The sequence below is a fragment of the Telopea speciosissima genome, chromosome 7 (assembly GCF_018873765.1).
Source record: "Telopea speciosissima isolate NSW1024214 ecotype Mountain lineage chromosome 7, Tspe_v1, whole genome shotgun sequence".
Lineage (NCBI taxonomy): Eukaryota > Viridiplantae > Streptophyta > Magnoliopsida > Proteales > Proteaceae > Telopea > Telopea speciosissima.
The window spans coordinates 53,902,462-53,916,171 of record NC_057922.1 but is presented as its reverse complement, the minus strand read 5'-3'; the positions used below and the strand labels follow the sequence as shown (position 1 = coordinate 53,916,171).

The 13,710-nt window shown below is 37.7% G+C and overlaps 1 protein-coding gene across 1 annotated transcript in view; it reads right to left on the bottom strand.

Moving 5' to 3' along the window:
• Nucleotides 1–4,825: 4,825 nt before the first annotated feature.
• The window catches only part of LOC122668994 (vacuolar protein sorting-associated protein 51 homolog), a 47,872-nt gene continuing 38,987 nt past the window's right edge, over nt 4,826–13,710 (bottom strand). The window contains exons 11-20 of the mRNA XM_043865601.1: nt 12,515–12,588; nt 12,298–12,364; nt 11,897–12,015; nt 8,798–9,064; nt 8,544–8,660; nt 7,127–7,198; nt 6,988–7,038; nt 6,027–6,257; nt 5,778–5,954; nt 4,826–5,129 (exon numbers count right to left, since the gene is read on the bottom strand). Coding sequence (XP_043721536.1) covers nt 5,013–5,129; nt 5,778–5,954; nt 6,027–6,257; nt 6,988–7,038; nt 7,127–7,198; nt 8,544–8,660; nt 8,798–9,064; nt 11,897–12,015; nt 12,298–12,364; nt 12,515–12,588 — 1,292 coding nt within the window. The 3' untranslated portion in view covers nt 4,826–5,012. The remainder of the gene's footprint in view (nt 5,130–5,777; nt 5,955–6,026; nt 6,258–6,987; nt 7,039–7,126; nt 7,199–8,543; nt 8,661–8,797; nt 9,065–11,896; nt 12,016–12,297; nt 12,365–12,514; nt 12,589–13,710) is intronic.

The window sequence follows — 13,710 nt, the reverse complement described above, 5'->3', positions numbered from 1 at the left end:
AGTATCGTATCGCCCCGGTATCAATTTTCCAAGTGGCTGATTTCGATACCGTGCTGATACTGTATCAGCGACACAATACGAACAAGGACTAAAATGGTAAAAAACCCCATTTTCAAAGGAGAATTAAGGACAAATTTGTTCAATATGGTCAATCCACCGATATTGTGAACTAAAACCATGTTCCTTGCAGAATCGCCTCTCTAACTCACCCTTTAACTTGGATTTCCAACTTGGAAAGATTGGCTAATTTACTCAATGGATCACTCGGGTCAGCTCAATTAAGTTTAAATTTGTCATATTCTTTAAAATCTAAACCGATTTACTTAGCAAATCAACTAATTTATTATTGATGTTTGTTGACTTTGTTTTGCTAATTTTATTTCGATCAGGTTATGTCTAGAACTATGAATGCGATATGGTTCTATTTGTATGCTTTATGATAATGTTAATGTTGTTTAAATTATTTTCATTGGTGATTTATGATTATTATTATCTATCTATCTTTTTTTTTCTCTGAATTTTATGCATTTTGCCCTATTTTTTAATTTTCTACATTTTTATTGTTCAGGATTTCAAAAATCAGGATCAGATCACCTAAGGCCAATCCAACTCAGCCAATCCCAATTAGGACATATTTGGGTTGGGTCTTACCTATTCCTCACTAATCCTGATCGAAATTGACTGGGACCTATCCCGATCCCAATTCCGGGTTTTTAAACCATAGTACTATCTCACTGGCTAACTAGTCTAGATCACCGAGTTACGTGGATCGGCGAGTGAGTTAGTCGAGTTTCTTGGTTTAAAACAATGGAGAAAAGTGGAAAAAGTAATTTTTATGATGGGTGGAGGTTCCATGTATGGACTAACCTTGCTCTTAGACCTCTTAATTGCCTTATCATGAAGATTTAAGTTTTAAAAAGTCTATAATGAATCAAAATATGCAACAACTACCTCTTCCTTGAATTGGCATATGCACTTACTTCCTCCTCACCAAAGGAGAAACTTTCAAGTTGGTAGGTTACATGCCACTATATGTGGTTTATAGTAATGGTCCACAAGGGCACTCTTGAACCTTCCTCATTCCCTCAATTGAAAAGAGAATTCAAATATCAATTTAACTAATTTGCACAAACCCACTTTGTATTTTGTAACGGTCCCAATGACTTGTAAGATTTTTCATTTCTCTTCTGATATTATTTCATAGTCATGTAGGATAAGACTTAAAGACAGAAAGAGACAGTAGAGAGAGACAGTTCACTCAACCCACTCCACTCGTAAATTTTATTCAACGAAGGGGGAAACAAAAAAACTCTCAAAACTTTGGAGCCCCTACTAGGGTCTAGGTTAACCATGGTCTTAGGTTTAGGTACAATCAGTGATTGTATTTTACTGTTTTACCCTCCCTTGTATTGATACCACTACTACAGTATTGATATTGTATTGGTATCAAATACCAGTGATACCGATGTGTATCTGCCAATACGGTACCTATACCTTGAACCATGGGGTTGACACTTGACATTGAAAGAATTAACCTCATATACAGAAAAAAACATCTCATTCTAATATTTCAATATGAAAAGTTTTATCAAAACAAGCGGGTGGAAGGGCTGCAACAGCATCGGATCAGGCCGGCCAGGCTTTTTAAAACCCCAGCCCAACCTTGAGTCTCCTTAGCTGAACCCAGACCTGGGCCCTGACTCACCCTCAAGGCTGGGGTCAGGCTGACCCTGATCATAGAGGAGGGGAAAGGGAGATGCAGAGACTATGCCAGGCCGGCGAGGAGAAGAAGAAGATAGGGTTGGGCTGTGCTAGGCCCAACCCTGACCCAACCCGACAAGGCTAGAAATTCCTAGCCTTGACCTGCCCTCAGGGCCAGGGTATCTCAACTCAGGCCCTATTAGGGCTTAGGATGGGCCTAGGCAGCCTCAGACAGATTGACACCAAACTTGCACCCCTAAACAGCGGTATATGGTGCGTAAACACTCTATATCTCCATCTCTCTTTCCTCTCTACCCCATATTGATAAACCATTCAATTACTTCCCCACCGTCAGTTCAGAGAGCCCTCTACCTATTTCAATGCTTGCCTTTTAAAACACAAGGTTTTCTACTCGCTATGGATAAAGACATTGTCTGGTTTATCACATAGAAGGGTGATGTAACAATCATAACTGATGGGTATTTAGAAAATGATTTAAATATGAAATTTCAAATTCAAGTTCAATCATGTATCCTTACTATATTTTTTAACCCACAATCTATCGGCTTCTATCCTTCCATAATCTTGGATTTCCTCAAAATTCTATTGTGCCAATAACGCAAAATGATTTAACTCTTATTTCTTGTCTTCAACTGCAATGATTTGATTTTACACTCAAGGCTGTGTTTGGTTTTCATAGTTTGTTGCTTTATAGTCATCAACATTAATGAAATTTAACTTCATTAATGTGTCAAAGGGTAAAAGAATGCTGCTTGGTCGCACACCCCTATGCCCCAGACACGGGGTGGCAAAATGACCACCTTACCCCAAGTTGTATGCTTGGGCATTATTCACTCCTATTGGCCCCACGCTGGCACTGGGCCACGCAACCGAGCAGCATTACCTGTATCAAAATATCAAAATAAATCTCACTTTCTAAAACAGGTTAGTGGATCACAAAATTGATTCTACAATGGTGGCCAGGGAAGCAGATGGAGTGTTATTGAAGATATCCAGTCTTAAATTTTAATCATACTGATCCCCCGTAATCATGGCATATCAAACTTGGATGAATTATGAACGATGGAGCACAAGAAATTAAATGGCAACTGCCGTTGTTTTGATGCCTTGATGGCGCAATGCCAGAATTAAGCATAAGAGCAGCTTTTATTCCCTTGAATGTTGTATACTGTTTCCAGTGCCACATCCCGATTGAATCAACTACAACCACAACAATGTCAACCTTGCAGGTGTGCACTGTTGAATTACATATTCATAGCAGCATAAAAAAATTACCTGAAACTCCATTTGGTCGGCTGAAGAAAGTGTTTCATGCAAGGGAATTCTCTTCCCAGATCCCCTCCATCAGAAAACCACCATATTTTGTTCAACATCACAGAATTGAAACAAAGGGGTTTACGAGGGAGCTATGGCTGCTGTATATAATATTACATGCATAGATGAGTGACCCTTGCTTTTTTAAGGGTTCAGGTTGGGGGAGGGGTTGTTGAGAACAGTGTGGATCCTCAGAGATCGACTATACTCTTCTGGTTGAGCCTAATAGTCCAAAATCTTCAGTACTTTTTACTGAAAAAAAACTTCCAAAAGGCTAAGTTGTCCAAGAAAACCGTCTTGATAAGTTTGTTAGCATGACCCAAATTTTATGGACAGATTTTTAGGTAGACTCCAAGGTCCTCTGTTTACTCGTCAAGTTTCAGCTCAAACAGAGTTCTCCAAGTGACAAATAAAGCTCTGAAAATCTAGGGAATATGGAAGCAGGAATGGACAAATATAGATGACCCAAAAATACAAGTATGCATGGTATACACACGAAGATACTTGATTGAATGAGAATGAAATTTGACACATGGTTAATCAATTATGCGTACATTAATCCAACAGTTGGTCAAAATCATCTGTCTATGTGGCTAAAAATTGGTTGATCATCCTAACAAGCTTATCAAAAAAGAACATGAAAAAGAACTCTAATCTTCATATTTGGACCAAGTCCATCTAGGGCATAAAATGGGTATGTCCTCTTGAGATCTGAATCCAGACTGGATTAGTCCTTAATACATCCAAACCCTGATCCAACTCAGATCCAATGTGGATCACACACAAACCTAAGAGATACTGATATCGTATTAGATCCAATTGGGATTTTTAAGCTTAAACTTCAGCTTTTCCCTATCTACCAGACGCATATGCCCTCCAACATTCTACTATTCAGGATCTTGTTAAGATCCCAAGTTTCCAACAGCTTGATCCAGATCTGAGCTTGAGCCCCATTTTATACCCTAAAATCTCAAATTAAAGTACTATAACCAACCTATTCACAAGCAAAGTAGCAATAGGAATCCTATTTAATGCAAACTATAAGGAAGATTAAATGCATATAAACAAGGAGATGAAACTGAATGAGACAGAATTTAGGGGGGAAAATCAGCATGAGAAGCTCAAAATACTAGTGTACTAGACCAAGAACATGCTAATCTCTACCAAGCTCAAAGTGGCTCAAGACAATTCTGTCATCTGAGATCTGTTTCTTAGACTGCGTTATTTCACCATAAAATAATTTAAGAGATTTTAGAAAATCGATACAAAATTGTATAAAGATTAGAAAGAGGTAGATTATTTTACTGAAATGCAATACAAAAAGTTGGAAAGGATGCTGTTTTCCCAAAACACCGACGGTATCTTGATCATTGGTACTCTTGGCACCATGGAAGACTCCACCCCCTATCATATGGTTAGATTCCTTCCCTCACTCAAAAAATGTTAAAATGTGATTCCTGGTCATGTCCAACCAAAAAAAGGCCAAATGGAAGAAAAATATGAAAAATTATAAATAATAATTAATTTCCAAGAAAATATTTATGTTGAAATAAACAAAGCCACAGTAATATTTGTGTTGGTGCAGAAAACATTACCTTCACATCTACCATACCCAATGACATCTTAAATGACATAACATTTTGTCCTAAACTTTTAACAAAAAACAATAAAAATTTTCTACACAAAAAGGTTTTATTGTTGGGTCTTAGCCCGATTTGAGAACCTAGAGTTTTTAATACATGATACTGGCTAACGGAGAACCTGACACCAGTAACCGTGAAAACTTACGAAATAACCACAATGTCATTGAATGTAATAACAATGTACAAAACTGTGACCAATTCCGGTTAAGTACGGTGCTGGATACTACAGAATTTAGCTCATCAGTCAGATCAAGATCATAAAAGAAAAGAACTAGGAGAGGTTCGTAATCAATTATAAACAAACACTGCAGTACCAGTTTTACTTTTGATAATTCATGAACTTGTGTTCTGCTCCCTGCTTCTAGCCAACTTTGCCTGTATTAATTTGTCCAATATGGTGGGTTCAAGGTGAATTGGGTCTAGACACCTCTCGGCAGCTGCAACCACCACCTGTGCAACAAAACAAACCTGATGATTGAAATGAAATACAAGAAGGAACTTCATTTCTTGAGAATGACAGAATAGGGGTGTGGACTTCATTACATTGGTTGTAAATAAAGAAGTACAATCCGTCAAGACCATACTAGTATACAGTGTATATGCAGGAAGTTGGGAGCACAAGCAAATGGTCCAGTAGATCTCTTGCTCCAAACTGAACTTGAGTTTACAAGAAAAAATATAGTCCATGACCAGGACAATCTGATAACGTCCTTGGTTCTAAAAATAAGACTCTTAGGCAGGCCCACTACATGTTGTACCAACAACTAATACAAACACTATATCGACTAAGTAGCCACTGATTTCCACTTTTACCCTATAGGTACCTAGTTTTTACCATCAGGGAAAGCACCGGGTGGGCCTAACCAGACTGAACCAAGCCAAACCTCTGCTCAACCTGAAGAAAGCAAGAGGTAGGGCTTGACTTTTCAGGCCCCACATTGGACCTGGTTAAACCACAAGGAAACCCAAAACTATATTGTTGGGGATGGGCCAGGGTCGGGCAGCCACACCCCCTCAGCCTGCCCAACCCACCGCCCAATGTCCACCTCTATTTACGATGAAAATTCTGATGCATGGTAAAACAATCTTCTTTTTTACCTCATCCAAGAGGAAATCGATGGCAGCTTCATCTTCAACAATTTCTTTCAAAGGGGACCTCAGGAACTGAATATCTAATTGTATTTGCTGGAATCCACTCCGATTGAAAGTCTGGAGCCGGACAAATTCTTGCAAGCTCTTAAGGCATAGTTTCACTGTCGTAGATATAATGGACTCCTAGAAGTTTACAAGAAAAGTCAGTTAATCTCTATATGAATCTGATTAATCTCTTCACTGTCGAAGTAATACCTGTGTATATTCAACTTTTGTGAAAATTTCCATTTTTTGCTTGAACAGCTTTGCTAGATGTGTTTCGAGAAGCTGGCTCCGGGCACGTTGTGTATTTGAACGGCTCATTTTATCTTCACGCATTGGGTTGCTGCGGGAGGAAGTAGTGCTACCATTGCTGTCAGTTCGTCGATGTTTGCGGCTGATACCTTGAGGTAAAATTTGCTGTACTTCGGAGCCTATTGCTTCCAACTAAGACCGAAAAGAGGTACAAAGAAGCTAAGAATAAGCCCTTTTAATGTATGTCATCAATAAACTGGTGTCTTTTATCTTTACAAGGTGGTTACCAAAAATGAAAAGAAAACTTGAAGAACAAAGAATGTGTTAAAACTTAAAATCTTCCTTTTGAAGGGAAAAGTGTTCTGCCCACTTTGAATCTTAGGGGTTCTTGTTGCATGGCCCACTTATTGCCACATTGACAGATCAATTGGTTATTCCAGCCATTGGATAGATACAAAGAATGTGTTAAAACTTAAAATCTGACTTTTGAAGGGAATAGTGTTCTGCCTACTCCCACTTATTGCCACATTGACAGGTCAATTGGTTATTCCAGCCATTGGATAGATACAAAATCCTTTGGATAAAGCACATGTCAAATCAATAGGACCTTTCCCATGTTTTTCCAATGGTCCTTATTTATCAAACAAAAGTTGCATTTCCCTAACAATTTCAAAGCATTCTCCTGATGTGTGGCATTGTCGGATTGGGGTACAAATCGACCCACAGTTAGATAATACGATGGACACACTTCTTCAAATTTTGGGGCCAACCAGACAGGCAGACACTGCCACCTGGCATAAAAGAGTTCCACAGGGAGAATGCCTTCCACCTGGCTTGCAGTTGGAACCTTGCTCCCCTCATCAAAATCTTAAATTTCACAAATGGAGATTAAAAATCTTACAAACATAGAATATGAACATACCTCTTGAAGAAATAGATCAACGAACATATGCACTTCTCTTGGCTCCTTGTGCTGTTTAATTATTAATAAGTTCAATAAGATGATATCAGACTGCTCCCTCTCAAAATTCAACGAGATAAAAATTACAAACAGCACTGACCTTGATCCAGTTTGGTGTCATAAACCTTTTCCTCAGAAGAACAGATATTTTTTGGGTTCTCATATTTATGTACTGGAAAGAAAAGTATATATAAGATTACGTACCTGGAAAATATTCATAAAATCCAAATATTTTTGAGACAGTAATTGCAGCAGTATTTCTCATCACATTTTCTGATTAATCATTTCTTAACAATAAATAATCATTTCCTGATTCTGCAAGGAAACAGTGAACTGGTGGGACAAAAAAAAAACACTAGACTGTAGTATACATTACACTTCTTACATATTGGAAACTACTATTTTCTATACAGAAACTTAGAGTTCACTATTAGGCTAACATCAGCTCTCTGAGAAAACTACCACCTTCCCATCTCAAGTTGTGATACTTCTTTCCTCCATGGAACCAGCACACATGGTAAGATGGACTTTTTTGAGAACAGGAGATTTGGTTTGTCCACATGGCATGTACACCCTAGCAGATGGCTTCTCCAAGAGGTTTGTTATTATTGTCCAAATGAACTGTGCTTTTACCAGTTCATGATAAGTGTCATGTGGACCATGCAGAAAATCAGTATCTTCATTTAGGTTGCTCATGTCCTCGCTAAATCCAACAAAATTAGCTTCTGGCTGGGTCATCCATTTCCCTTGTTTCATAGGTAATGTATCAAAGATACGTTCGAGACTCTGTGAGGAATGTTTTTATAGTGTTCCATATGCAACATTTAAAAAATGTTTTAGGAATGCCTTTTCGCTACCTTGATCAACTCCAATAATAAATAATATTACAGTTTGTCTTATATTCCAGGTTTCTATTGGATTATTGGAAACAGTAAAAACAAGTTTTTTAGGTCCTATAAGTTGCATAAATTCAGTTGACGTATAAAGCGTCCAGTAAGAGATGTTTGATTCTTTTTTTTTTTTTTCTTTTGGTAAAAAAAAAAGGCTTTTGATTATTCAAGGAAGACAAACTAGAAATTGGCATCTTCTTCATGTTCTTAAGTATTCTCAAAGATCCCTTCCCACATCAATACTGTTTTCTCCTATACCACTTGAAGTAAACATTACAGAGCCCGTTAGGGACGTGCCTCCCAAATACTTCGGTTTTACCTCCCTTTCTCATTTAAAGAGTATCTGTAATAATGTGTAAAATGCAACACAGATGCATAAACAGTAAATCCTTCAGTCAATGAGATTAGAAATGATATTTTTATATACCCCCCATAAAAAACCGATATATATTCAAATTTCCTAGATGACTGCACAAAGGATTTTCTTCACAACAGTGGTAATGCCTCTGTTGTTAGCTTAAGTTGTTAAAAAGAAATTTTTACGAAGTGTCATCTTTAGATACTCAATGCATCAGTTCAGGCAATCTAAAAGACAAATAATGAATTTAGAGAAGTTTTCACTCATACAAGATGCAGAAACTTTTCACCAGCTGACCGAAATATTCGGCAGATTTCCCCAGGAACAAATGCTGGTCCATACTCATAGCCTCTCACACCACCGCCAGAAAATGATGCAGCTATTTCCTGAATAGTAAACGTTGAAAATTATATATCATGTCCTTGTGAATATGGAGAAAAAGGGTCTTGTGGTCCAGATCTAAAAAATGTCACGTGAAGTCATAAAGAAGATCAATATATGCAACTAACTGGTGGATACTTACCTCTGTAATTCGAGGTATAGCACGTTGTTCTATGAAAACAGAAAGTTGGGCAAGAACAAGAACAAGTCCTGCAAGCACCTTGTCCCCCTGTATTCCATCTACTGAACCTTGTTCTTGACTGGTTGAATTATTTCTTCCCGACAGGGAAAGGAAGTGAACATCAAGTGCCCTGAAGAACTTTTGGAACCCTTCTTGCACCCAATCAATAATTAAATCTCTTAACTTCACTAACATCCCTAGGTTATCATCAAGAAGTCGGCGAAAATCCTGAAATGTACAAAAAAGAACAAAATAAAGCAAAGAAAAATGACAAAGCAATGAGAGAATATGCATAACTAACTTTTAACACTAATGACAGATGTTAACCATTATTAAATTAGTAAATTTCTCCTTTCCTCTCATATGTGGGTGTGTGTGTTTAAAGCAGTTGTCAAGGTGACTAGGCGACCTAGACATTGGAGGGGTGACTGGGCGCCCTTAGCATGTAGTATATGTTATATAGCAAGGTAGTTTTATGTCATTAAGCTTATATGCAACATAGAAGCTATATCAATGCAATATGATATAATTATGCTAGTAATGACCCAATATAAGAAAACCAACATATAATAATCAAAGTATAAGCATCTTCATAAAAAATAAAACAATAAAAATTAATCAATGTAAGCTCTTGATGTTAAAAAACTGATATAAGGCGTCTAAGGCGGTCACCTTTGTTGCATCAAACAATGCATCTTGTGGCCTTGGACCCAAAAAGGCGCCTGGACGCATAGGCGGCGCCCTAGGCAACGCCTTGACAACTATGGTCTAACGGGGAATGACAGGAAGAAATAATGGCAAACATTGTTCAAAACTGAGGGTTATGCAACCCTAATGGTAATAGCTGGCAATACTAGTTTCAATCAATATTTTCACATGAGGACTTCTGTTGGCCTTCTGGATTGGCATAATAAAACGATAAGTCAACTTGTAAATCTCAGAGAAAAGTAAGCAACCACAGATAACAATAATTTTCTGCAGGATGTTGCCAAATTGTTGTATCTTTGCCCAATGTCCACACCTGGCACATTGTAGTAGCACTGACATTAAACTCTCCAGTATCAAATGCAAGACTTGACAGCATTGTCAAGGTACCATTCGTCTTCTCTCGTGGATAAGGTCATAGCTCTCAACCTGCAAACATATTTTAGAGGAATAGAAGGGACATGGTAACCTGGGATCCCTTCTACACAGTACACACATCACCATGTCAAGAGCTAGAATGCTTTTTTAAAGATTCATGCTCACTCCCAGATCATTGAAAGATCCGTTTTCTACTCGTGAAGTACACTATATCCAGTCATTTGCCAAATACAGGCTCTTTAATTTTGGTGAAATAGACAAGTCACACCAATAAAGATGTTGCATTACTATGGACACTGCTCCACTTACCCTGTTAAAGCTATGCATTCAAAATTTGTGTAATCCATACATTGTAGTTGTTTTCGACAGATTAGTTGCATTTTCCGTAACAAGTTGTCAATTTCTCTTCAGATGCAATGAAATAGATGATATCAAAAAAGCAGTTTATTCTGAAAGCATGTCATATAAAAAATTGAAAACACATTCAAGCACAACATGGAAAATCAAACAAACACTCAGAAATGTTTAAATATGGGGAAATTTACGTCTACCACCCCTGGGATTTCATCTATTTCATAAACCTCCCCTGTATTTTGAAAGATTCTTACAAACGTACCCCAACCGTTAGATGAGAACAGTTAGTGATGATGTCATCGCCCAAATATTAACTAAATACCCATAATACCCTTAATGAAAGTGCTTTTACATATTTACCCCTATTTGTTTGAAACACCATCATTTCAAAAGGGAAAGCCGAACACGGAGCTCACCATCACCATCCCCATTGCCGAACATAGAGCTCGCCATCGTCATCCCCATTGCCGAACACAGAGAGCTTCTTTGTGTGTGTGTCTATGGTGTGTTGCAGAGGAGATCGAAGGAGAGATGGTAAAGAACAATCTCTACATAACAGTGCCCACATATTTACCATGGCTGTTTGGACTTTGGACGAATATATCAGACCAAAAGGAGGATTTCACAAAATGGGTATGAATTATTTCGGTGTAGTTGGGATTCAAGAGCTTCGCACATGCTTTTGCTACAAACGGGAAAGGTTTACCCGTCTTGATTTAATCCATTATGTATTCAGATTTTTTCCTCAAAAGTTTACTTACAATCAAATACTGAAAGGTTTGATTTATCACGCCACAGTCCCTGAAATGGTTGGTTCAGGTTTAGGGTTAGCTTTTTGGCTTTTGAATCAACGATTAGCATTAGAATTTGATAGAGTATCTGAAATTGGATTTCATATACGAACTATCCTTTTGGTCTCCAACCTCTTGCGTTCTAATTTTTTCTGCATACCTTCCATAATTACAAATTTGTCATTTCTTGTTTCTCTTCAGTTGCTTCTCCCACCACCAACCCCTCAGATTCAAATCCTTTCATCGTCGATTACCTGGTTGAAACCTTCTGTTGTATGCTCTGGTTGTTGTTGTTGTGGTTTCTGGATTTGGGTTTGGATGATTTTTGAACTGAATATCGAGAGTGAGGTCCAGAGTTGGAGTTGATCTCCAACAATCACTGTATTTATAAGGAGGGGATGGACGGAACAAAGATGGAGAGGAGAAGAGAGGAAGTCCTTGGAGATGCATGCAACACCACAGGAGCAAAAGGTGGTCGCCATCGCAATAATGGAAAGTCATCGTAACAAGGTTGGGGTGGGGTGGGTTTATTTATATATAAGAAAGGGCAAAACTGTCATTTCCTTCCAAAACTAACATAGTACTCAAGGGTACGGATGTAATGTTTTAAATCCCCGGGGTGGTAGACGTAATTGTTTGAAAACACGGGTGGTAGACATAAATTTCCCTTAAATATTTTTTCTGCTTGACATGAGTATTAGTTGAAACTGATGGGTTATCTTGTTATCATCTCAATTCCCAGATAAGGGAAATAAAGGTGGAAAGGACTCCAGCAACCATCAAGCTTTGAGGGAATTAAGAAGTTCAGATGAAATTTTTTTAATCGTTTTACCAGTAATACATCCATGCTGCCTTGAATCACTGCTTTTTTGCTGGCCTCCAAGGCGACCTGCAGAGAACATGCTTCTTTTAACCCTTCATTTGGCCTAGTTTGGACTCTTGTAAGGGCTTCTGCAAATTTAAACAGAATTCTACATCAGACTAGTGAGTTTATTCAAAGAATACATGGATCTCAAGCAAACTAACTTTGATGGATGACAAAATATACATTGCTCATATTTCATATGTTAAGAAATTAGTATGCATCATTAGCTGAATAAAAAATCATTCTTAGACGCTCAAGTGGTTCAGACTGTATATTACTGTGTTCTCTTTCCTTTATGGTAGCTCTATTGACAAACCTCTGCATCAAAACAATATGCATGCTTTGAAACCATATCTAAAAAAAATCACCTGATACATCATGTAGGAGATAAGAAAACGTGCTGGTAATGTATTGCTTGATAGCACCACGCACAGCCTGAAACCAGATGAAGTTCATTAGTTCAACATTGCAAAATTCGACATTTGGTATTGATGTGTTGAATCTCAAAAACCGTCATTTATGGATGGAATAAAAAAGAAAAAGACTGAGTAGAATATTTTTTCTTATAAGGGAAGATAAGAAGACCTGGGAGGAAAAATCGGGGAGAGCAGCCTCTGGCAATACTTCATCCATAATTGTCACGTCCGTCCAAACAACTCCTGTACAGTAAGCACCTTTATGTTAAGATTCTACGAAATTAAACTCAGATTGGAAGCATTTAAATTCTTCGGGTAAGAGAGGGCTCAGAAAAGCTAGAGGGACAGAAAGTAAAATGACAGGCTTCAGAAAGAAAAGCAAACTTGAAAATTGTTTGTAACTATAGTCAGAAGAAAACTTCACCAAGTATACTTCACATGGACCATTGTGTGATCAGGTGTTAAATTTAAGACTATTGTAAGCAGAAAGAGCTAAAACTGTGGACCCATAAACATTTTACACACATGAATAGGACAGTAATGTTCCTACCCTCTTCTATGAAATTGAACTAATAGGACCTGCATATATGAGTTCTACATCCAATCAGTTCTCTCGAGGATGCAAGTGCTTGTTAACATAGAGTCTTTCTTGTGTAACGTGTCCTGCTATATGGTAGCTTTCTAAGAATAATAGCAATCAACTAGGACAGTCCCATGTTTTGACAGCTCAATTCTTCAAATCTGTGATGTCTACAAACTTCTCTTAGAAAAGTATCAAACAACAAATACTATCAAAAAAGAAGGAAAATAAGAAACAAGTATCAGTTGACAATGCATTATCTCTGTCACATATCCAGTACACTTTTCAGAGTAGGAGTCCAAACTTAGTGAGGCAAAGGGCATAGTTAATGGCTATTAACACAACCTAGGTGAAGTCATGAAGCAACTTTCAGGAATTAAGCCAGTGTTCTATTGTCATAGCAAAAATTTTCTTGCAGGCTATATGTAAGCCTTTAAAGAATTCTTTGGTGCACTGAAATTTCACAAAAACCAAGTGCGACCAGGTGCATCACATTATATTCATCAGATACTTTTGTCCAAATCAGTATCTATTTATAGCCAAGCCATATATGATGATATAAATCTGCTTGCTTATTTATTTTCAATGGTTCCAAACCAATACAAGGTGAGCTTAGGTTTCCAGGGTCCATTGTCTCAGCAGTCACTGTGTTGCACTTCTGAATTTCAAATCACTTTATTGAATTGGATTCGAGTACTGCACATGAAGCACTCATGGTGAGAGGAAAGGAAAGAAAAGATGATAAATAGCAATTTCAGCTGAATGCAAGGAAGAGGAACACAGAT